The following is a 24,814-nucleotide window of genomic DNA, read 5'->3' as shown; positions in this document are numbered from 1 at the left end:
TCCTTGATAGGAAAGACGAGAGAATCTGACCAAGACTACAAGGAGAGGCTACAATTTTCCATCAGACGAAAAATCCAGAGGATGTTTTCACTGTTGTGCTAAATGAATCTACAAGTCTATGCTGCCCTCTAGGGTGGCCTACAGTGCCTTTAGGCGAGTAGCAGGAGCAACACAAAACTTAACAGAGGTTTCCCTATGGAGAAACTTCCTTTAAGAAAAAAGGGGAAACCGAAAGGGTGGGCCAGCACCGGAAATGGGGGCGAGGGTTCGGGTAGCGGGGACGCGCACGCACCTTGCGCGTCTTCGCCCCTCCTTCGGTTGCCAGGCAACCGGCCCCGGAAGTTGCGGGAGGTGCGTCCGCAGCGGGCGCCGCTAGCCAGCGGAAGATGGCGGAGGGCGGAGGCCCTGATCCCGGCGAACGGGAGAGGAGGTCTTCCGGGCCGCGGCCGCCGAGCGCGCGGGATTTGCAGGTGAGGCGAGCAGCCGGGGGAGGGAGCGCGGCGGTGGACGCAGGCTGGTGACGGTGCGGGCTGGTGCCAGTCGGAGGCTGCCTTTCCCCGACCCCGTCTAGGGATAGAATCCGGCGCCCGGTCTCCCGAAGTCGGCGCTTAACACTGTGGTGGTCGTGGATACAAGTACCCGAGCCTCCAGCGCTGATGCCTCGTCTGCCTTCCACCCTACCTACGATGTAAAAATAGCTATTCGTTTAGAATGACATTTTGCGGGGTCAGTTGGTCGGTTCACGGGTTGATGCTTCCTTCTTGAGACTTACTCCGTAAGAAAGGTTACTGTGGCCTCAGGGAAGTAGGCAATCACCTGAACGGTAATGATACGTGATTTGTTCTTTTTTGTCTTGGATGCTATTTCTGACTTGCTTGCTTAAATATAAAAATGGTTCCATTTTATCAGGTAAGCTTTTTTTTTAAAGGGGTGAAGGAAAACGATGCACGCTATGCCCATACAGCCTAGTTGTCTAAGCTGTGGTCTTTAAAACATTGCACACAAGAAACAGGGGAATAAAACTTCGTAATGTTGTGTGGAACACTTAGTTAGCTAAATAGCAGTGCACCAAATCCCGTTTTATCAGGTACTAACTCCACTTTTCTCATTTTAGGCGTTTTTATGTCTCATTATAAGATTATTGATAAAAATTTAACAAGTAAATATCAGTAAGGAGATACTAAGGAGAATCTTGGTAGAACAGTTTTACAGTATTAGTTTACAACCACACTTCATTCTAATGTGAACAAACCACCATCCATTGTAACATACTGCTGATCTTTGGGAATGTGGAAATAAGGACATCAAATCCTTAGTCGGTGCTGAACTCTATTGATGGGTATGTAAGTGTAAAAGACAGTTCTACCTTTTGGAAGCCTACAGATTTCTTCGCAGAAATAGGGTATGATTACATTTAGCATAACATTTTAAGATGGAGTATGATTGGGTACCAAAATAAGCAGTGCATAAAGCGAAGAATTTGGAGACTGGAGAGATCAGTGTAATATTAGGAGGTGAACTCAATGTAGAATAGTTCCAGCTCATAGTTGGTTCAGTAGTAGTAAACAGTAGCAAGGGATAGGAAGCTATTGTGTACCTCATCTTTCCTATTATAAACCCGCATCACTAAGAGGCAGCATGGAGTTAGTAGTCCCACCAATTTTGATTTGCCTCCGAGTCCTGCTACTTAGTAGTTTTGTGAGCTTAGGAGAAATGTCTTAACCTGTCTGATCCTGTGTCTTCATTTGTAAACTGAGGAATGTGAGGGTGCTGGTGGTGGTGTAAGGATTAAATAATGTTGTAAAGGGCCTATGCAAAATTCCTACATTATCCTGGCTCAGTTGTTGCTGGGCAAATATTTGGTTCCTTTTTCCTCAGGAGAAAGATGCTATAACTTTCCCTGGCTAGTCAATTCTAATATCATTAAAGTTAATACAGTATGTAACTTGGAATGTCCTTTCCCTAATTTAAATCCATTTCTTCTTTTTATGTGAAAAGTGAGAACAGCTTGGTTAATGACCACCTGATTCTTGGCAAATTGTTTGTAGACTTAATCCAGTGGATCAAAGTATGATTAATGTTTGGAGATACTCTGGTAGATGTTGCTAATTGTGAGAATGCCTTCATTTCCACCCTAAGTTATGATGGGGATTTTTTTTGTCATCTCCTGTCTACTTGTAGGTTAGGGCAGTAGGAAGCTAACTGATTTCTTTATGAATGTGATTTGGTGTATCAAGTACAGTATCTAAGTATTGATAATCTTTCCTTTAGAACTTAATATGAATGTGAAGAACTTGCAAAGAAACTTGAAAACAGCCAAAGGGATGGCATATCAAGAAATAAAGTATGTATCAAAAGTTTAAAAGAATTAAATAATGTTCTTCCCAAATGGTATCTTGGATATTGATTATTTATAGATTATCTTGTTATCGTTTAATCTAGACATGCTTTTCTTAAGAGTTACCCAGTTCGTGCAGCTTTCAGTAGATATTTCTTACTTCCCTAACAGCTTGCTCTAAGAGTCTTTCAGAGTGAGTAAAGGGGCAACATATTTCTAATTGGAACAAGCAGAATTACCGCTGAGTAAGTGTATCTTAGCTGCCATGCAGTGTAGGGTTTGTCAGCATCTAAATCAGGAGGGAGTGTTCCAGGTACCACCAGAGAAAAGCTGCATAGTTGCTTCCCAAAAGGCCTCCCAGCCCTGGGAGCCCCCAAGTTACAAACTGCAGACTCGGAAATGTTTTTTTGCATATCAAAGTAGATTTTCATAGCTCCCTTCATCCCCCTCAAATAAGGAGATTGTCAGGGGGAAAGTTAGGGGTGGGATTGTTAGTGGCAAAACTAAGCCCAAAACGTCATCAGTGTTCAATAGTATTTCTGAATTGCTTTCTCCTCTGGTGTCCCTCAGCCCGTCCACACACATGTTCATTAAGGTATTTAGTTGTATACTCTGTTCCAGTTTTCCGCCACATATTATGTGTTTCTATATAGGTTGGACGGGGAGGGAGTGGGAACAGGGTTAACTTCAGTATTACTAGGGTTAGGATTGGATTTTTTAGGATGGACTCAATAGTGGGTACTATAAATGAGAAGAATTAAAATGTCCGATAACTGTGTTGCCACAAGTACCCTAATCATATTGAATGTCATTATTCCGTATCGTTGATTCTCTAGTGTGCATCTGTGACCTGGAAGGTTTGTCAGAGATTGCTGTGCCCTACCCCAGAGTGTGATTCATTGGTTCTAGAGTAGAATTTAAGCATATGCATTTCCTACAAGTTCCCAGGTGTCTGTATAATAATCATTTATTACAGCTTCTAGAATTGGTTACTCTAAGGCTGAGAATTCCAGTACTTTTAATATTTTGCTATATAAATTTTCTCACCCATTCCTTTGCTTTCAGGTTTCAAGTTCTTCACATTTCAAATTCTAGAGGAAAGATTATCAATACTTTATTTACATACTTTATCCTCTGCATATTATTGAAACATTTTCTTAATTACGTTTTGAGATTTTTTTGTTGTGTTAGTTTTGACCAGTACTTCAATTAATATTTATCAATTTAAATTATCATTTCCTCTTTTGATGTAATATCATCTGCTATGTTAAATAATATAAATTAAATTTGTTTGTAGTATTTACTAATGAACTCATGCCATATGATGCCATATGGCATCAACTCCCTCTAAATATCACTCATTTTATTCTAAGTTTTTAATGATGTACAGTTAATAACAAGAATCTTTCAGCCAGGTAGACTCTTTAATATGATTTTCCTCATATTCCTCTTTTGTTAATGTATGTTCCACATTCCATGGGGTCAGAGGCACTTTTGCTTTTTTAATTTATGTCACCAAAGGAAATTGTTATTTGATTGGAAGCATTTATTCAAATCTTGTTAAAGCAAAAAACGTTTAGCAAATATAACCCCAATTTAAAATCCATCTATCTATATCTATTTCTGATTCACTTTATATTATGTTCTTTATATAATTCAACGTGAATTTTGTTGCCTTTTAGATACAGTATTAGAAACAATTTGAGAAACTTAAAATCTAGTTGGGGAAATAAAACAGCCAAAGTACACAAGTAATGACAACATAATGCTTAATATGAATGTCATTGGGGTATCATGTGCTGTGAGTATTTAGAAAAAAATTAGAAAAGATTTTGTGAAGGAGAGCTGAAATGGGCCTTTGAAATACAGATGACATTTTCAATGATGAGAATAGGAATATCATAAAAGTAATTCATAAAGCTGACATAATCAGCTCAGAAGGAAATCCATAAAATACTACTACTTTAAAGAAATTTCAAGGAGGTCAAATTTCTGAAAACTTTAGACCCTAGTCATCAGACTGTGTATGTGCATGTCTGTCTCTCTCTCCTCTGTCATTTGTTTGTTTTTTGTTTTGTTTTTTTGGAGGGGATGGAGTAGTAAAGGACCATAAGGAGATATAACACTGTAGGAAGAAAAAAAAATCTTGGGGAAAATGAAATACTGATACAATCATTGCTAAACATTTAAGAATAATATCTTCTAGTGATGGAACACATGCTTTGTGTTTTCCATACATTATTTAATCCTTCAAATGACTATGGTGATTTTTTATAGGCGTTTGAAGATGTGGTAACTAAGGCTCAGAGAAATTAAATAATTTGCCCAAGATCACACAGGAAGTGCCTAAGTTAGGATTTGAATTCAGTCCTTTTAGATTACCAAACACTTTTATAATTCAGATTTCTAGCAAAGTTGCCATTGTACAAATATGAATGTTACTGAATGTGGGAGGGTAGGGGTAAAAAAATTAGCAGTCTTTCATTTTGTTTTACTTGTGTATATTTTAAAAGTTGACTAATAGAATTTTCAAAGAATTAACGTTGCCCCAATGCCCTGTTCTTCTTGGAGGTAGTTTTCATATAATTTGTGTGTCTAAAAGAAACATTTTAATCTGTTTTGTTTTGGTTTTGGGGTTTTTTTGGAAAAAAAAAAACCCAGAGATTATGGTCATGCCAATTGTAATTGAATAGCCACAGGAGCATTAAAGAAAGTTGTTGAGTTGTTGTCCAAAGATGTCAAAAGTCAGAAAAAATTCTATACAGTACTGAAATATTGGATTACTTTTTAAAATTCCATTTTAAGAACAAGTACAATTTTATTTCATTTTGAAATAAACTATCCAGCCAATATCTAGAATGTATAATTTGGTAATATTATTTTCTAAATGGTATATAAACCATAGATAATTTATGGTCTTGTTTGTTCAGAAACTCATTTTCCTAAACACGATGAAATTTATAAGTTTAGTAGACTTTTAAATAGAATACTTCTGAAATTGTTTTATGTGCTTGGAGTTTGAAAACTTGAATAGCTGAATGAAACTATTTTATGAGATCTGATGAAAGAAGCTGACATTAGTGTGAACATCTTCAGGAATTCTTAAAAGAATTGCACAAGAATTTTAGGTTTAAATTTGAAAATGGTTTGTTACGTAAAGCAGATTTTGATGCTGTTCAATAGTTAATTGAAAATAAGTAATTATTATAACTTATTCTAATAGATGTGGCATTTTGGTTAGCTCTATATAATGAGATGCAGTAAGTTTATTTCAGAAAGGACTCATCTGAAGCAGCAGCTTTTTTCATGAAAAGTCTTTACCACTCAATTTTAAGTTAGTGTTCTACACATAACTTCTAGTTGTATGGAAGAGGTTATTCCTAGTGTTATACTTTGTAACAAGCCTATTATTATGTAGTTGGCCTTGGCAGAATTGTATGAAGATGAAGTGAAGTGCAAATCTTCCAAGTCTAATAGATCTAAAGCTACAGTCTTCAAGAGCCCACGGACACCACCTCAACGGTAAGTTTTATTTTGTTTTGTTGTAAAAAGAAAGTATAATCCTTTCTAAAAATTTACTAACTTCAAATTATTTTAAATGGCCTTCTTCAAGGTTTCTTCAATAATTTTTAAAAATTATTATTCCAAGATCGAGGCAGATTTGGATAAAAAATAGAAATGATTAATATCATTTAGGTACTATTTTTAAAACTTTTACAATCAGAAAGCTAAAAGAAACTTATGGAAAAATTACCTTAAAATACCTAATATTTTGGTAGATATCATATGAAATTGTATCCTGAATACTATTTTTCTTGGGCACAATGGTTCTTTAATATTTTTTGAGTCATAGGACTCATTAAGGGTCTGATGAAAGCTATAGAATTCTCCTCTCAAAACAACTTTCATGTGCAAGTTTGTCGTTCGTTTTTAAGGATTTGTGTGTTTCTTGAAGCCACTCCATGGAGCCTGTACAGGTCTTTTGTCCTCCATTTAAGAATCTATGATTTTTGAAGTCTGTCTCTTCTTCCTTTGGGTGATGATTCCTCTAATTGTGACCTCCTAAATAGCATTTGTTGTTATTAAAATCCCTGAAGTATAAAAACAACCAACTATGAAGACTTAAGAGATGAGAACCAGGTGTATTTTATTGCCATGAGTTTTCTTGTTGCCAGTAATATTTTCATTAACATCTTTTTAGTACTGTAAATATCATCCCTGGGGAAGAAACGTCAGTTTTCCCATTATATCTTATTCTCAGAAAGTCTATTTTACAAGTTTTCAATTCATCAGAAATCCAGACTAGTAGAGTAAATACTGTGTTTACTTCACTTATATTCACCAAGTTGTTACAATGTTACATTGAACTTGTGCACATATGTATTCTCTCTCTTTTACTCAACTGTTTGAAAGGAAATTGTAGCCATCATGACACTTCACCTCTAGATACTTCAGCATGAGTCTCCCAAGAAGAAGCACACACTTACAAAATTGATAACACCTTACAAAATTAATAATAATTCAGGTGGGGAGTGGTGGCTTATGCCTGTAATCCCAGCTCTTTGGGTGGGCCAAGGTGGGCAGATCACTTGAGGTCAGGAGTTCAAGACCAGCCTGACCAACATGGCAAAATCCCACCTCTCCTAAAAATACAGAAATTAGCCGGGCATGGTGGCACGGGCCTATAATTCCAGCTACTTGGGAGGCTGAGACACAAGAATTGCCTGAACTTGGGAGGCAGAAGTTGCAGAGGGCCGAGATGGCACCACTGCACTCCAGCCTGAACGATGGAGGAGGACTCTGTCTCCAAAAAAAAAAAAAAATTAATAGTAATTCTATGATGCCATTTAATATATATTCTGTAGTCACATATCTCTCATAGCTTTTTCTTTGGATTTAGGATTCAACCGAGGACATTGCATTGCATTTAATTATTCCTGTTTTGAATTTCTGAATATACAGAATTCTCCCCACCTTTTTATTGTTGTTTTTAGCTCAGCTACATAATCTAAAATTTATTACATTGACTTTTTTAGAGAGTCTAGGCCAGATGTCTTATAAAATGTCTAACATTCTAGATCACTGTTTCCTCATGATTAGATTTTTATTAGAATTTTTGTCGAGGATGCTAGATAAGTGATATTGTCTGCCATTTATTACATGACACCAGGAGTCATAATTTCAGGATTTTCCACCATTAGTGATATGTTCATTTGGTTAAGGTGCTGACCACCACAGCACTCCATTGTAAGATACTGTGTGTGCTTTGTAATCAGCAGGTTGGTATCTTGACACTGTTTGAACATCCTATTCTTTCATTTGATTCTTATCTTTATACATATAAAATACTGTATTTTTAGCTGCTTCTTTAATTTGTATATTCTCCCAAGTCTTGAAAGTACTTAATATGTATCTGTGTACTTACATTTTACTCACTATTTGGCCACTGTTTCCCCAGTTTGAGCATAAGTTGAATGACTTAATATTTGAGTTCTTATCGTAAGATTACTGTATGAATATTTTCCTTGCTCTTCAAATATAATCACTAAGATATTTCAGTGAAGGGTTTTCTTTTATGCTGTCTGAAACAATGCTGTGATTAATAGGTGTAATTCAGTAATCCAGTTTTTAAGGATTTTGTGCCTCATGTTTGATCTCTAGTATAATTTATCTATCAAAAGATCTGAGCTTCCTTAAAATATATAGGTTGAGACGTAAACTGTGTTTAATCTGTTTATAATACAATATATAGCAAATTGTTCGCAATCTTTTTTCTAAGTATGATATTTTCTAATGTAAAGTGTACACTTCCTTTTATTTCATATTCAATATCGAAATTTTCCCAGTTTTGTTGTATTTCTACGTGTCTGTTTTGTACAGAAAACAGTGCTTATTTTCATGGCCCACCTCCTTGGGCAATATTTGAAATCAAAACAGTTATTGTCTCATTGTCATTTTAAGCCAAGATAGTTTCATTATCTGAAACTCTGGACAGCTATTGCACAAGGCCCCATGCTTAGAAGGGCCCTGTGCTTGGAGTAATGCTTTGCTGTTACTGTTTTGAAATTCTTAATTGGTTTTGAACAAGGGGACTCGATTTTCACTTTGCACTGGGTCTCACAAATTATGTAGCCAGTTGTGGATACAACCTTGAAGACCAAGAAGATATGTTGCACCTGTGTAGAAGGCAGTGGAAGATCAGTTTGTCTTTTAATAAAAATTTAATGACAAAACTATAATACAATGTTAAAAGCTTTGACTCGAGATAGATACATCTCAGTTGTAATTTTTTGTTTTCATGTAAGAAAATGATTTTATTCCTAATTTTTAATTCCCATACAGTTTACAAATACACTTTTACTCTGATAATACGGCTTTGCAACTAGCAAAGCAGTTGCGCTAACACCCATAAATATAGGTGGGGAGACAATTAACATCCACTAACGTTTCTCTACATAAAGTATTCTTTTAATGTCATTTTTTAAAAAACAGTGGCAAATAGACTACATAATATAAGTGGGCAAAAAGGCAAGTGAATCTCTTGAAACAGTAAATGTATAATAAACAGTATATTATCAACATTTACATGATTCACATCAAAATGATGACATCCTAAAACATATTCCTTTTAAAAGATAGATTTACCAATAAAATATTACATATCTTTTAATACTTTGGTACTTTATATACTGCAGGAAAATTAATTGTAGGTCTAGTCATCAGCTTAATCGGGGATCCTTTTCCCATCAGCTTTTATTAATAAAAGAATCACTATTAGGTCACAAATAAACAGGCAAATTATTAATTACATGATTTGAGGCTTAGGATGAAAACTTGTCAAAATTAGTTTGATATACAGCAAAGTTATATGACCCACTAAAACCAACTGTTGAATAGTTTTTGCCTTGTGTGAACTGCCTGTAGTAAAAAAGGAACAAATTTTTAATGATGAAAGATACAATAAACCATATTTTGGAACTTTTCAAGAGGAAGAAGGAAAAAATATTTCAATAAAATTAAGGGCAAATACAGATCCTGACAAAGGCATCCTGACATCAGGGAGGCCACGTGCTTGCTATATGTAAAACTTGATTCCCCCAACAACATACAGAAAATAAAAACTGCACTGGCTTTGTAGTTATGTCTACAGTCTAAGTTTCCCTCATGGATACTAAGCTAAAACAAAACACTTCACAATTGCAAACCTTTCCACATCCCCCTGAACTAAAAATAACTCAAGATATTATTAGTTCTTAAAATCCCCAATAAAATAACCTCTAAAAACAATCTTGACCGTTTTCTTGACTGTTTCCCCGAAACAACTGGGCTCTTTAAAGAATGCACACACACCAAGAAAGTCCTACACATGTTTTCTCATCCCCATTTAGCCACATTTGAAAAGACCTTGATTTCAGTGGGAGAGATGACCATAAGTTTCAGGAGGGCCACACACTAGACATGAAGTGCCTTTTTGTTTTTGTTTTTTTTTTTAAGTTATTAAGACTGTGAAATTTTTCTTTTTTAAAAAACCCCAATACCATGTGCCAGATAACTCTTTCACCCCAAAATATAAAATCCTATGCTTATAATTTTAAAATCCTCAGTGAGCTCTGGAATATTGTGCGTATTTAATACCTACCAGCAACCTGGAAGTAGACAAATACCATATATTTGTGACACCGACTTTCCAAATAACCTGATTCACCCATTACTGACTGCTCTGGCCCTGGGCTGTCTGACTTCCTCAGAAACCACCTCTTTGGAACTTTAATTTCCACACCTTTTTTTAAAACCTGCACCTCGAGCTTTCTCCATCATCCCAGCCTCTCTGCCTGATTCCATCCCATGTAAAGTAACCTCATTTGAGAACCTGCAATCACCTTTTACCAAACACGTGATAAGCCTTAGCAACCTAGGGACTATGATAACTCTGGCCTTGGCCTAAGGTTACATAAGAACATGATAGTTTGCTGACCTTGTGGAGGGAAATCTAAGTGAAATCAATATAACAAACAAAGCTTGCCAAGATCAGGTATTTCCATTCTGAGTATAAAAGCAACTGATCTTAAGCAACAGGCAGAGATGTTAATACAGGAGATATATTTGTACAATCAAACTCTTGTGTGCTGGTGAAAGACTTTACCCCCAAAGTCAAGTCAAAACAAAACCAAAGCAAAATGGAGAATGAGTCAATGTCACAATGCAATAAAAAGAACAGGATTCAAGCTTCTTGCTGCAAATACTGAACTGGAATCTTCTTCTTTACAAGTTTGACTAGAAGACAAAAGTCATGACATTTCCCTAATAAGGGAATACCTTTAGGCCACACCTGTGCTCTGAAGCCATTCAAAGTTCAATGAATATTGGGGGGCAGGGGTAGGGGTTGATACACATTTTGTTAGTGAGAATGGCAGCCAAATTAATTCAGAGTCTTAAAAGACTGAGAGACCTCAGAAAGGAACTACTACTACCAGGGCTGGATCTAGGCCTTCCTTTCAGGAGCCAAAGTCGGAAGAATCCAAGGAGACAATAACTTCACAGCAAAGATACCATAGCATTTTATTACCGTCACAAAAGTCAACCAATGATACTTTCATTGAAATATCCACACTTGATGATTCAACATATAAGTCAAAGAGGGATGTCTTTGGAGAAGGCATTTAAGGTGGAACATTAGCAAATGTTACCATTTGACTAAAACAAAAATGAGCTCGTTCAACCTGGCTGGAGACCTGTTAGGGCTGTTCCTTCTCACTGTGGCCTGACCAAAAACCAGTGGCATTGGCCGGGCGCGGTGGCTCAAGCCTGTAATCCCAGCACTTTGGGAGGCCGAGGCGGGCGGATCACGAGGTCAGGAGATCGAGACCATCCTGGCTAACACGGTGAAACCCCGTCTCTACTAAAAATACAAAAAATTAGCCGGGTGTGTTGGCGGGCACCTGTAGTCCCAGCTACTCGGGAGGCTGAGGCAGGAGAATGGCGTGAACCCGGGAGGTGGAGCTTGCAGTGAGCCGAGATCGCGCCACTGCACTCCAGCCTGGGGCACAGAGCAAGACTCCGTCTCAAAAAAAAAACCAGTGGCATTAAGAAAGAGTCACATTTCCCAAGTCTGGGGGTGCCCCAGTGGGGTGGTGCTGCTTTCAAAAGCCCTGTGTCCCTAAACACATCCATCCTCACAAGATCAGTTTCCCCAGGTGCTAGTTCCAAAAATAGGCTCAGGATTGGCAGAAATCATTCAGGAAGCTTCTTGAAGGCCCTCTATTTCTCAGTCTTTCAGCTTGTCTCAGCTACTGTAAGCAGCTTCGGCTTCCCAAGGTCACTAGCAACTTCTGCTTTTGCTAATATCCTTGGTTTTCCATGGCACTGGTTGTGACCATCTGTTAGACTAGTGGCCCCCCAATTAACTGCACCTCTACTTCACACCCTTTTTTTTAATCTGGGCTGGGCATGTGACTTGTTTAGTAAGTAGAGGGCATACTCCAGCTCTCTTATGATTAGAAAAAATCATCATCATCATCGTCATCATCATCATCATCAGTAGAGGGCAGTAGAAGGGAAGCTGTGACAATTCTGGACTTACATCTTCAGAAGGCCTGGCCACTTCTGCTTTTGAGCTCTTGGGAGCTCTGAGCTGCATGTCAACCACAATGCAAGCCTTCCAAATCCAATTTGGTCTTCACATAAACTTTCTTGCGAAAGCTTGATCTTTTTAGGGAGAGGGTGAAAGTCCACATCTATTTTTGTGCTGCAGCTTTGGCAGATTCTCTCATCTGAAACTCTTCTGCTGTTGCATCAGGCCCACGTTTTCATGGACTCTAGCACTGTCTCCTCTCATTTCTGCACAACGTGGAGTTGGAGTACAAGCCGGAGGGGGCTCTGATCTCCACTCATCTGGTCCGCTAGAGAATACTTAGTATTTGTATATTCATGCCCTTTCCTCTTGCTTTTCTGCTCTTCTTCAATCCTGTGCTGTAGAGTTTCAGTATAATGCTGGACCGCCATATAGATAAATCGGTACTGTGCTTCTGTCTGGACCATCCCTGACCTCTGAGACCGCACCATCTGGATGGTTTTGGGAACATCAATGTCACAGTCAACACCTTTTTCTCTGATGATGCCAATCAGAATATCAGTCACAACGTATGTCCCTGTCTGGCAAATTCCAGCACTGCAGTGCACCATGATTGGCCTTGCATGCATGATGCGTTCCTGCTTATGGTGCACCTCTCCAGGAAGTCCAGCACACCCCCAGGGTCAATGGGCACTCCATGGTCCGGCCAGGTCCAAAAGTGGTATTGCCAGACCATTCTCTCCATATTCCCTTGTCCAACCTTTGAAAGTTTAAGTTCTCTTAGCATATAGTTGTGAGCGGCGCTTTCTCTGATGTTCCTAACACACATGATGCCATATTCTTTCAGAGCATACTCATCAGGCCAGTATTTGACACAGTTACTCTTTCCTGTCTCCACTTCTTTCGTTGTTATGACAATCACTCGGGAGTTTTCTTGGAACACCATCCGCCAAAAGTCATTGACCATGTTTTGCAGGCAGCCTTGTGTAGCAATGTAACTCTTTTTGGGCTTTGATACACTTGGTTTCAAATTCGGGCATGATGATATTTGCATTGATGTCATCTGAAACAGGCTCATTGGGATCACCACTGTGTAGGACAACCCTGGTATGATCAAAGGGCAGGATGTTTTTATATCTATTTTTGTTTTTGTTTTCTTGCCTTTGACCCTCTTTTCGGCTGTAGAGAAGTTTGCACTCCTGTTGTTGTAGTGTCTCAAATTCTTCCCAAAAGCCTTGTTTGACTTTATTGTGGTCTCAGCTGATTTGCTTAGTTCTCGAACTCTGCTTTCTATTTCAGCAGCATTTATACGAGTTGTGTTAAGGGGCTACTTGAGTTGTAGTACTGTACCCAGTGTTTCCACCATAGGATTCTTTTTGTAATGTTCCACAAGATCTGTCAAAGAATCAAACTGTTCTCCTCCACCAACATCATATTTCAGTTCCTGACAGCAAATCATAACATGGGCCACTTTAGACTTGCCGTTATTGCTCTCCCCTTTGTCATCACTGGTGCGCACAGAGAGAACAAAATCTCCAAGGTGGCTCTGGCTCTCTCGTACAAGAAAACTAACATGTTTTCCTTTTTCAGTTAATAATTTCTCTGCTTCTTTCCCAGAGAGGTGTCCCTGAAACCACCTTTCAGAGGTTAGGATCTGCACAGTTCAGAGGATATTTAAGATCAATAACATCTCCATTCTTCTCTTTTAATTGCCCGTCATGTTCTATGTAATGCTGGACCAACTCAGCCAAAGTGGAAAATTTCTCCCCTCCATACAGATCATAGCAATCACTAGTGTTCTGAATCTTTTTTTTTTTTTTTTGAAACAGAGTCTCACTCTGGCACCCAAGCTAGAGTGCAGTGGCACTATCTCGGCTCACTGTAAGCTCCGCCTCCTGGGTTCATGCCATTCTCCTGCCTCAGCCTCCTGAGTAGCTGGGACTACAGGTGCCTGCCACCACGCCTGGCTAATTTTTTTGTATTTTTTAGTAGAGACCGGGTTTCACCATGTTAGCCAGGAAGGTCTCAATCTCCTGATCTCGTGATCTGCCCGCCTCGGCCTCCCAAAGTGCTGGGATTACAGGCGTGAGCCACTGCGCCTGGCCCAGTGTTCTGAATCTTGATGTGGGTGACAGCTCCATTTCTTCTAACAGAAAGTGTGAAGTCTCCAGGGTTACTTTTACTAAGCCTTGCCAAAAAACTGCTATCAGCTCCTCTTGTCAACAGTGGGTTTTCTGCTTCCACCCCAGTCATATTTGGGTGAAACCATCTCCATGATGTCATGTTCCTCCCACATTCCAGCTCCATGACGGACCCGCTCCTTGTTCAGGCTCCGCTGGGCTTGGTCACATTGGGCTGACCCAAGGGAGGCCCGCACGGGACCAGATGTGGGACAGAGACAGTCAACTGTGCACAGACCCCCCTCCAGGCCTGGGGATCCCGGAGACTGTGCAGCCGCCCCCCAGGCTGGCTAGCTCCTACTCCCTGTAATTTTTGTTCTCTGTCTTCTAATAAGGTTTTGCCAATTGGCAAGTTATTTAAACTCCTTCAGTCTTAGTTTTCTTACCTGTAAAATAGGAGTAATACCATTGTTAGAAGGATTAACTAAACACATAGTCATCCCTTGATAAATGTTAGCTATTACTATTCATTTAGGAAAATAGGACTGGCAATACTGTATAAAATTAATGAGGATGGGAGAACAGGATAAAGAGGGAAAGAAATCAAGACACAAGTAATTGAGGTAAACTAAGGAATGAGCTAATAAGACTTTGGATTCAAGGCCAAGGACGGTGGCTCACGCCTGTCATCTTAGCACTTTGGGAGGCTGAAGCGATGCAGATCGCTTGAGCTCACAAGTTCAAGACCAGCCTGGGCAACAGGGCTTAAACCCCGTCTCTACAAAAAAAATAGCCAGGCGTGGTGGTGCACGCCTGTAGTCCCAACTACTCGGGAGGCTGAGGTGGCAGGATAGCTTGAGTCCAAGAGGTGGAAGTTGTAGTGAGCCAAGATCACGCCACTGCACTCTAGCCTGGGCAGTAGAGCCATATGTTGTCTCAAAAAATATATAAATAAAATAAATTTTGGATTGAGGTAGTGTCAATGGAATGGAGAGAAAAGGGTGAAATTAATGCAGGATATTTTCAAGGTGTTTATTGTAGAAATGTAGTGACACGGGATATAGGGAGTAAGCCAGTGGGAAAGAGTGGAGACTTAAATGTTTTAAATTTGGGATACAGGAAAAAGTGTGATTGTTAATGGGAGGGCTTATGTGTAGAAATAGCTTCAGTTTTGGAGATGAACTTGATTGAAGTAGAACTATCTAGCAGGTGCTTTTAAATTCAACATTGGGCCATAAGTGAGTGGTAAAAGCATATATTTCAGAGTCATCTGTATAGAAGATGTTATCTTTGGCAGTGGATAAATATTTTGATGATGACATGAGCTTAAATAAAGAGGAATTGAAGTCAAGGATATAGGCATATTTATGTAAGAGTAGGAGGAAGAAAACTCAGTAAAATAGAGAAGGAGATGTTGGATCCCACTGGGCAAAGAAACAAGCAATTTTGGTATGATGAAAGTCCAGGAGAGAGTTCAACTATGAAACAGCAAAAGGGAGAAGAAGGATAGGCTCAAAAGGATCAAATGTTTCAGAAAGTGGGTAATAACTGAGGAAAGTCTTTTATGTTTGGCAATGAGAAGATAACTCAGAACCTTTGAGTATTCAGTAGCAAACCTTGAGATTCAGTAGCAAAATGGGAGCAAAAATGTTACCGCAGGGAGTAAATGCACAGAAAAGATGGGCACCAGTCACAGATAATATGTTTAAGGTTTGGGTAATCATCATTAGGATCTAAAGAGATTGAAACCGCCCAACTCTTCTGAAGTTGGGAACATTATCAGTGGGTAATCCGTATCACAATTTTCATTCAACTTGTACTGGAGGTTTTAGTCAGCACAATGAGATTAGAAAAACAAAAGTATACAAATTGGAAATAAATAAAATAAAGCTCATTATGTGTAATGGCATAATTGCATACAAAGAAAACTGTAAAAGACTGATTCTTTTTCTGATTTCTCTGGTCATTTTGATTTTTCCTCCTGTGTTCCTCTTCATTCCTAGAATTTTGTCCCTTGTCCTCTGTGCTTATCTAAGTCCTAATGTCCTAAATCCTTTTAAGGCCCAGCTAAGTACTAATTCTATACTAGGCATCTTTTATTCCCTTTCACTTATATTTAATAAGTCAGTTTGAATGAGTATAGAGAATTACTTCAGCAATCAAATATTTTTGCCCCAAACATCCATGAAGAATTAAGTTGAGGACTTACACTGCTGCATGCAAAGACTTATTGTAAAGCTGCAATCGTTAAGAGAGTAAGAACGGACAGTAGACCATGGACCAAAATAAGAGAACTCAGAATCATAGGCAACTTGATTTATGACACTGCAGAGCAGTGAGGGGCAGAATTTCATTAGGTAGTACTGGGACAAATGGACATTTATATGGAGAAAAAATAGTTCTTGTCCTCTACCTTATACCACCTATAAACGTCAGTTCCATATGGGTTGTGGATCTAAATATAGAAATTAAACAATAAAATCTCTGGAAGAAAATAGAATATCTTTATGACCTCAGAGTAGGCAAAGATTTCAAATAATAAAAACCATTAACCATAAAGGAGATAGGAAATCATTTGCTATGACCGATTTTTGCAGTAAGGTCTTTCTCGCTAAGACTGAGATAAAAAGGAATGATTATTCATTTTGCCAGATTAGAGACGTGGACAACCTTGAAGGTGACTTCCGTTCCTCGTTTCCAGGGCACTCCAGAGAGGGGAGGAGTGTTACAGCAGCAGACAGCTGCAGCAGGAAGCACTGCTTTGCTTTTCTGTGTTTGTCGTAGCTACCTAAAATAATCTGCTTCTAACACTAAGGCTTGTCTTAAAAGCCAGCTAGGGCAGTGTTCAACCTTGCTTGCTACCCTGGACCCTTGAGTGTAAGCTTGGGAGGAAGGCTTCCATAGGCTCCTGCTCTAGATAAATTTGGGCCCAGTGTACTTCTCCAGAGCACTGGCAGGATGAAGCCCCACCTCCACCTTCTGCAGTTTGTGGGGTTTAGTAGGGTTCTCCTGGTGTCTCCTTGTTCTCCATCCTGATGGATCTTTTCCTTCCTTTACTGCAAAGTTAGAGCTGGTCTGTTCTTTCCTCTATCTTACTCAGTTTTGCATATTCTAATTTAGGAGAAAGCCTTGAAGATGAATTCCATTCCTAGTCTCCAAGGCAGATATCATTTCCCCCCATTGTTTTGTTCTATGTGTCAGTTCAGTGTGAATTTGGAATTGAATTGGAGAGTTATAAGTATTTTAACAAATGAAGTTTGATTGTCATCTTACCCTGGAAGTCTCCATGCTGATACTTCATTGGTTATAGTTTCTGATATTCTTGATAGAAAAAATCTTGAAAGATAAAAGTAGGTTATTAATCTTACGTAAAGGTAATTTTTATGTTTCCTAGGATCATTTATGAAGTTGGAGTCGAAGTAGAAATTGGTCGCCAAAAAATTACTGTCTAAATTATTTACTTTTAACAAACACAGGGGCTTATACGGGAGTAGGTCTCTTTTAAATCCAAAAATCTCTGAAAGATAAATCCTCTATAGATAACCCTTTAGTTTAGAATTAGCTGTTTATACTGTCTAAATCTAGAGATCTCGTCACTAACTAGGTCTCTACTGAGTGTGGCCTTCTTAGAGAGAAGGGACTATCTTTTGATTGTTGACACTGCTTTCCCTTCTACATCAGAAGTGCTGAATTAGTGAATGAGATGTATGTGATAAGCAGTTACAGAAGGCTGAAGGATCAGCAAGCAAGCCAGTTACTGTGCTGGAGGCTGAACTTGCCCTTAGAATCAATCTTTGCAAACTCAGTGAGAAAGTATATGATCTATTTCCTATTTATTCTTTTCCTTAATCCCATTTTAAAAATTATATATTCTCATAGAAGTCAAAAGAATGCCTCTTTTTAAATAAAATACTTTTATTTTCATAAGACTGTGTAGCTTTTTACTTCAGTTTATGTCTGTTATCCTAACTTTTTATTCATGAACTAAAATGTTTAAAGGTTTTACTCAAGTGAACATGAATACAGTGGATTAAATATAGTTCGACCTTCAACTGGGAAAATTGTGAATGAACTTTTCAAAGAGGCAAGGGAACATGGGGCTGTCCCTCTGAATGAAGCCACAAGAGCTTCAAGTGATGATAAATCTAAGGTCAGTGCTCAATTTTAAACTAAATACATTGTTTCTATATTTTACCTCCTCTTTCATTTTTATATTATTTGCAAACATTGTTTTTCTAATTGTAAATTTCTGTTTTAAATATTTGTTTTCATTTTTATAAAATTATAATATTTCTATTAATGATTGAAAGTTGAGACAATTTCTTACATTTCTGAACAACTTTTTGATTTACCTTTTAATTACAAAATAATTAGTAGAGTCACAGGCATTTGCAAAAAGAATACAGGGAGGTTTCATGTACCTTTCACTTAGTTTCCCCCAATGGTTACATTTCACATGATTGTAGTATAATATGAAAGCCAGGAATTTGGCATTTCTCTCTGTCTATGTCCTTTTATCACATGTGTAATCACCCAGCTGAAGCTCTCCTTCATAGCCTACCCATTTGCACTCACACCCACCCCGTCTCTCCTGCCATCCCTAACCTCTAGCCAGTACCAGTCAACTGGGTTTTCATCTCTATAATTTTATCATGTTAAGAGTGTTACACCAGCCGGGTGTGGTGGCTCATGCCTGTAATCCTAGCACTTTGGGAGGCCGAAGCGGGCAGATCACAGTTCAAGACCAGCCTGGCCAACATGGTGAAACTCCAGTGTTACACAAATGGAGGCATACAATATGTGACCTTTTGGAGTAGCTTTTTTCACTTGGCATAATGCCATTGAGATCTGTCAGAGTTACTGCTTGTATCACAACCTTGTTCCTTTTTAATTCCTGAGTAGCATTTTATGGTATAGATACACCACAGTTTAACCATTCATTTATTGAGGGATATTTTAGTTTCCAGCTTTTGACTATTACAAATAAAGCTGCTGTGAGCAATTGGGTACAGGTTTTTTTACTTACGTATGGTTTTATTTCTCTGGGATAAATGCTCAGAAGTGCAATTGGTAGATCATACATTGTGTATGTTTAAGAAACAGCCAAACTGTTTTCCAGAGTGGTTGTGCCATTTTATATTCCCACATATATGAGAGAGCAAGTTTCTCTGCATCCTTTTCAGCATTTTAGTATTGTCACTATTTTTAATTTTAGCCATTTTGATGGGTGTGTAGTGCTAACACACCATGGTTTTATTTTATTTCTCTAATAACTAATGATGTTAATTTGCATTTTCCTGATAGCTAGTGATGAACATCGTTTCATGTGCTTCCTTGCCATTATCTGTATTACTCTTTTCAAGGAAATATCTCTTCATTACTTTTCCCACTCTCTAATTAGATTATTTTGTTACTGTTGAGTTTTGAGAATTCTTTGTATATTTTAATAGGTATGGGTCCTGTGTCAGATACATGGTTTGTAAATATTTTCTCTCAGAATGTCATCATATTTTTATCCTCTTAGCAGGATTTTTCACTAAGCAAAATATAAACTTGGATAAAGTCCAATTCCTTTTTTTTCTTTTATGGATCATGCTTTTGCTGTATTGTCTAAGAACTTTTCACTTAACTGTAGGTCCCAAATATTTTCTCCCTTGTTATCTAGAAAAATGTTACAGCTTTACATTTAAAGCTATGATCTATTTGAATTTTTATATAAGGTGTGAGGTTGACACCAGAGTTTATTGTTTTGCTTACGGATGTCCAGTTGTTCCAGCATCACTTCTTGAAAGGCACTCCTTTCTCCATTGAATTGCTTTTGTACCTTTCTAAATTTCTTTCTTTTTTTTGAGACAGGGTCTCGCTCTGTTGCCCAGGCTGGAGTGCAGTGGCACGATCTCGGCTGACTGCAAGCTCTGCCTCCCGGGTTCACGCCATTCTCCTGCCTCAGCCTCCGGAGTAACTGGGATTACAGGCGCCCGCCACCACACCCGGCTAATTTTTTGTATTTTTGGTAGAGACGGGGTTTCACCATGTTAGCCAGGGTGGTCTCGATCTCCTGACCTCGTGATCCGCCTGCCTCGGCCTCCCAAAGTGCTGGGACTACTGGCGTGAGCCACCTCTGTACAGCTTTTACAATTGTTATCAACTGACACAATATTGATATACTAAAGACGAACAGTTACGTGTCTTTTGTGATATCATTTCATACATTCTTATAAGTGGCATTTCTCAACCTGGAATTTCTCCATCAAAATCATTTGGGGAGGTTGTCTAAACTACCTGATGGCTTCAGGTATTATGGTTCAACAGATTTGGGATATGCCTAGAAACGTGTCTTTTAAAAAAGCCTGTATGATAATTTTGACATCCATTGTCGAGAACCGCTGCTCTAATGAAACTTAAATTTTGGTTTTCATTTCATTATTCGTCAATGGTTTGAAATTATCTTTTAGTCAAGTCTTATGGTAATTTTGGTTCTTGAAGGCTCCCTAGTATGAGCCACTTTGGCTAATTAGAATTTATCTAGTTTTAAAATGCATATCACATAATAACTTTTTGCCAAATAATCCTTTGTGTATTTTAACTCATTTGCTATGTATTTTAGTCATTTACAGGTGGAGGATACAGATTGGGTAGTTCTTTTTGTAAGCGGTCTGAATACATCTATGGAGAAAATCAGCTGCAAGATGTAGGTACAATAATCAAAATGAAAAAGTATAAATATTTGCTTCTAGTTACTAAAACTGTTGGTTTTAAAATTAAGAATTGATAATATAAATATATTTTTGTTACTTTTTAAAACATGGGTTAAAAGGACCAAGGATATGTGAGTTTTCAGTCTCAATCTTTATGTTTTGTATCACAATTATGCCTTGCACGTAGAGATATGTAACTGTTTGTTGAAAGAATGTGTGATTCATTTTCCAAATGAATTTGCAGCCAGGCATGGTGACATGCATTTGGAGTCCTAACTACTCCAGAGGCTGAGGTAGAAGGATCACTTGAGCCCAGAAGTTCAAGGCCAGCCCGGAAAACATAGCCAGACCCTCTCTCTTAAAAAAAAAAAAAAAAAAAAGGTGTTTAAGAAAATGAACCTGGGCCAGGCACAGTGGCTCATGCCTATAATCCTAGCACTTTGGGAGACTGAGGTGGGCAGATTGCTTGAGCCCAGCAGTTCAAGACCACCCTGGGCAGCATAGTGAGACCTTGGCTCTTTAAGATAAAAAATCAATTAAAAAAAGAAAAATGAACAAATATATAGTTATTATTATAAATGATATATTTTCATAATCTAAAATGAGGTGAGGTGTAAATGTAGAACACCTAAAGTCATTCTTTGTTTCTGTTGCCTTTTGAAATTTTGGAGGTTTAATTTTATTTTAGACATTTATAGTTTCTTGGAAGGTCACTGGAAATTCTGTTCCCCTTAGCATGAATATTTAAGCTCTGTAGCAAAGAAGAGTATGGATGCAGATGAAGGAAAATGAAGGAAGTGGGAATCATGGAGTACAGCTCTTCTCATTGCTTTCATTTTCTAGTGAACCATCCACCAATAGTTGTACTTCAAGGCCAGGGTCCAGCTGCAGGACCTTTGGTATTTGCAGCCATTGCCCATTTGTTAAGCTGAATGCAAACTAGCTAAACAAACACATGTGGTTTCATTAATGTCTTTCACTATGAATAAAGAATAGTAGAAATAACTCCCTATTTTAAATTAAGTAAATACGTTTTATGATATCACATTTGGAACTTAAAATTATTTAGGGGAGATGTATTCTTATATATATGTGAATATATATATATATTTTTTTTTCTTCTATACCCAAAAGGTTCAGATTTTGCTTAAACTGTGGAGCAATGGTTTCAGTTTAGATGATGGAGAATTGAGACCTTACAATGAACCAACAAATGCTCAATTTCTGGAGTCTGTTAAGAGAGGGTAAGATATATTATTTGTCTTCTATTTGTTACGTAGAGTGGGACTTATTTTCTTAACAGACTACTCATTATTAGTGCACTACGGGTTTTCAAGAAGTAGTTCCTGGAATATATTAAATAAGTGGTTGCTGGAGGTGTAGGTATTCTTAAGTTTATAAAGGATATACTGCTATCTGTAAGTCACTAGTTCTTAATTTTGTGGGCCAGGGGCATTGGACATTGGCCCATTTTAAAATCTGATGAAACTATGACCCACCTCCAAGAAGAAACATCTTAATGTGATAATCAATGAATTAATTAGTATGTAGCTGCCCACCCACTAAGCCACTGTCCTGCTCACTGTTGACAGGGTGACTCTCATTGCATGTATGCCTGAAATTCAGCAACTTATGTTAGAAATCTTTTAATGTGGCATTACTGCTGGCAGAAGATTGCAAAAGGTTAATTTGAAGTTGTAATTTGTGAAAGTAAACCCAGATATTCAGTGCTCTCACCCATCCAAAGAACATTGTAACTTACCAGCTCTTCTTGCTAAAAGATGAGAAATCAAGTGATTTTGCTATGATAATAAAAGCTTTTCTGTGTTACGATTAAACTAGCTGAAAGTGGGGTTATTTCTAAGTAGCTATGCAACTAAAGACATAAAGTTGAGCATTAACTGGAGAATTAAGTTGTAGGAAAGGATCAGAGTTTTACTGTATATAACCAGAGTTATATATACAGGGTTATACTCCATAAAGGAATAGAGAAGGTGCAGCATTTCCAAATGTTGAAATATGTCCAGGATGAGTGGCTGACATGGAGTGGAGGTTAAATTAGTCTTTTAGAAGACTAATTAGCATGAATATTGAATTTAAATTATATACAGATACTGTCAGGATACCAAACAAAGGCAACAAATGCCATAAGAAGTATGCTGAAGGCATTGGGAAAGGTGGGAAGCTGTCCTTGGAGGCAGTATATGGGGGTGGCAAATACAGGATATAATGGTTTAAGTAAATGCTGTGGACTTGGAAACCTGCAGAATCACTGGGAAGAGCTATGAGCAACTAGGTGGGGGAGGTTTTGATTGGCTAAGTGAAGAGCAACATAACTATAGAAATTGATACTAATTTCAAGATAGTGGAAACAAAGAACATATTGAGAATGAATGTACTATCATATAGATAAAAACTAATTTATTGTTAAATGAAAATAAACCATAAACTTTATAGGCTAATGTTTAAACAAATGTGGTATATTAAAAGAACTTTAAAATTTGAGCCACACCATATCTGCAATAATGTACAAATTATGATCAATAAGAGTTTTAGAAAAGACTCTTTAAAGAAAATGAGTAATGTCAGGTAGTGATTCTCAGCTGTGTAAGACCCATTGTCTCCTTTTTGTAAGAAATATTTTGTGAAACCATCTACACTATCCTCAAAGAAGAACTCATAGATAATATAATCTATGTACATGATTCTCCAAAAGAAATTAATATATGTTCTACCTTAAATATATTGAAGAAATAAAGTAATTTATTATACAAATGATACATGTTTTAGTTTATAAATGCCCTGGTATGACCACACAGCACACATAAGAAGTAGTTAGTTTGTACCTCTGTGCAGTCTAGCACTTCCCATGTAAATGTGACAGGTATAAAAACAGAAAAATGAAGTATATGAGGTTGTCAGGTTAATTACAAGTAGCATTGCATTCAAGGACTTGGTAAAATTCCAAACAAAACAAAGTACAGTCTTCCCTCACTTTACATTCCTGGAGATTTCAAAGTATATTAATACAATAGCCTAAAAAATGCGTTTTGCTTGTATATGAGACAGAGTTAGGTTTTAGGATCAGACAGTATTATCCATATGACTCCCTGAAGAGCAAGTGATGATTCTTTGGAACCCAAGACGAGTCTTTATCATGTAAGACAAATCTCCTGTTGGAGTGCATCTGACATCCCCTACCTCGACACTGAATGACAGCAGTGCTCACAAATCACGCCATGATGTTTAGGTGGTTTAGATGTTTTGTCCTCCTCAAATCTCATGTTGAAATGTGACCTCCACTGTTAGGGGTGGGCCTGTGGGAGGTGTTTGGATCATGGGGTGGATCCCTCACAAATGGCTTGGTGCCATCCCCATGGTAATGAATGAGTTCTTGTTCTGACAGTTCAAGTGAGCGCTGATTGTTTAAAAGAGCCTGGAACCTCCCCATCTCTCTTGCTTCCACTCTTGCTGTGTCATACACCAGGTCCCCCTTTGCCTTCTACCGTGATTGTAAATTCCCTGAGGCTTCACCAGAAAGAGAATCTGGTACCATGCTACTTGTACAGCCTGCAGAACCATGAGCCGAAATAAACCTTTTTGCTTTATAAATTACGCAGCCTCAAGTATTCCTTTATAGCAGTACAAACAGACTAATACAGAAAATTGGTACCAAGGAGTAGGGCATTGCTCTAAAGATACATGAAGATGTGGAAGCATCTTTGGAACTGGGTAATAGGCAGTGGTTGGAAGACTTTGGATGTCCTTGAAGAAGACAGGAAGACAAAGGAAAATTTGGTACTTCTTAGAGACTTCTCAAGTGGTTGTGACCAAAGTACTGATAGAAATATGGACAGTGAAGTCCAGGCTGATGAGTTCTCAGATAGAAATGAGGAAGTTATTGGGAACTGGAGTAAAGGTCAGCCTTGTTACACCCTAGCAAAGGACTTGTCTGCATTGTGTCCATACCCTAAGGCTTTGTGGAAGGTTGAACTAAAGAGTGATGATCTAGGGTACCTGGTGGAAGAAATTTCTTTTTTTTTTTCTTTTTTTTTTTTTTGAGACGAGTCTTGCTCTGTCACCCAGG

General features: G+C 38.0%; 1 protein-coding gene and 1 pseudogene across 4 annotated transcripts in view; one reads left to right on the top strand and one right to left on the bottom strand.

Moving 5' to 3' along the window:
• The first annotated feature begins 319 nt into the window (after window positions 1-319).
• UBXN2B (UBX domain protein 2B) overlaps window positions 320-24,814 on the top strand; it is a 42,496-nt gene continuing 18,001 nt past the window's right edge. For 2 of the 4 annotated variants that reach the window (XM_055286352.2, XM_055286350.2), the window contains exons 1-5: window positions 338-470; window positions 5,757-5,860; window positions 18,029-18,179; window positions 20,637-20,720; window positions 21,862-21,971. In XM_055286352.2, coding sequence (XP_055142327.1) covers window positions 387-470; window positions 5,757-5,860; window positions 18,029-18,179; window positions 20,637-20,720; window positions 21,862-21,971 — 533 coding nt within the window. In that variant the 5' untranslated portion in view covers window positions 338-386. Of the gene's footprint in view, window positions 471-5,756; window positions 5,861-18,028; window positions 18,180-20,636; window positions 20,721-21,861; window positions 21,972-22,319; window positions 22,411-24,814 lie in introns of all 4 variants that reach the window. The other 2 variants (XM_055286353.2, XM_055286351.2) reach the window with 2 other exon arrangements.
• Window positions 12,044-14,192, bottom strand: LOC129486429 (tyrosine-protein phosphatase non-receptor type 11-like; annotated as a pseudogene).

This window comes from Symphalangus syndactylus, chromosome 7, assembly GCF_028878055.3.
Source record: "Symphalangus syndactylus isolate Jambi chromosome 7, NHGRI_mSymSyn1-v2.1_pri, whole genome shotgun sequence".
Taxonomy (NCBI): Eukaryota; Metazoa; Chordata; class Mammalia; order Primates; family Hylobatidae; genus Symphalangus; species Symphalangus syndactylus.
Note: the sequence above shows the minus strand (reverse complement) of the source record. Positions and strands in the feature narration are given on the sequence as shown.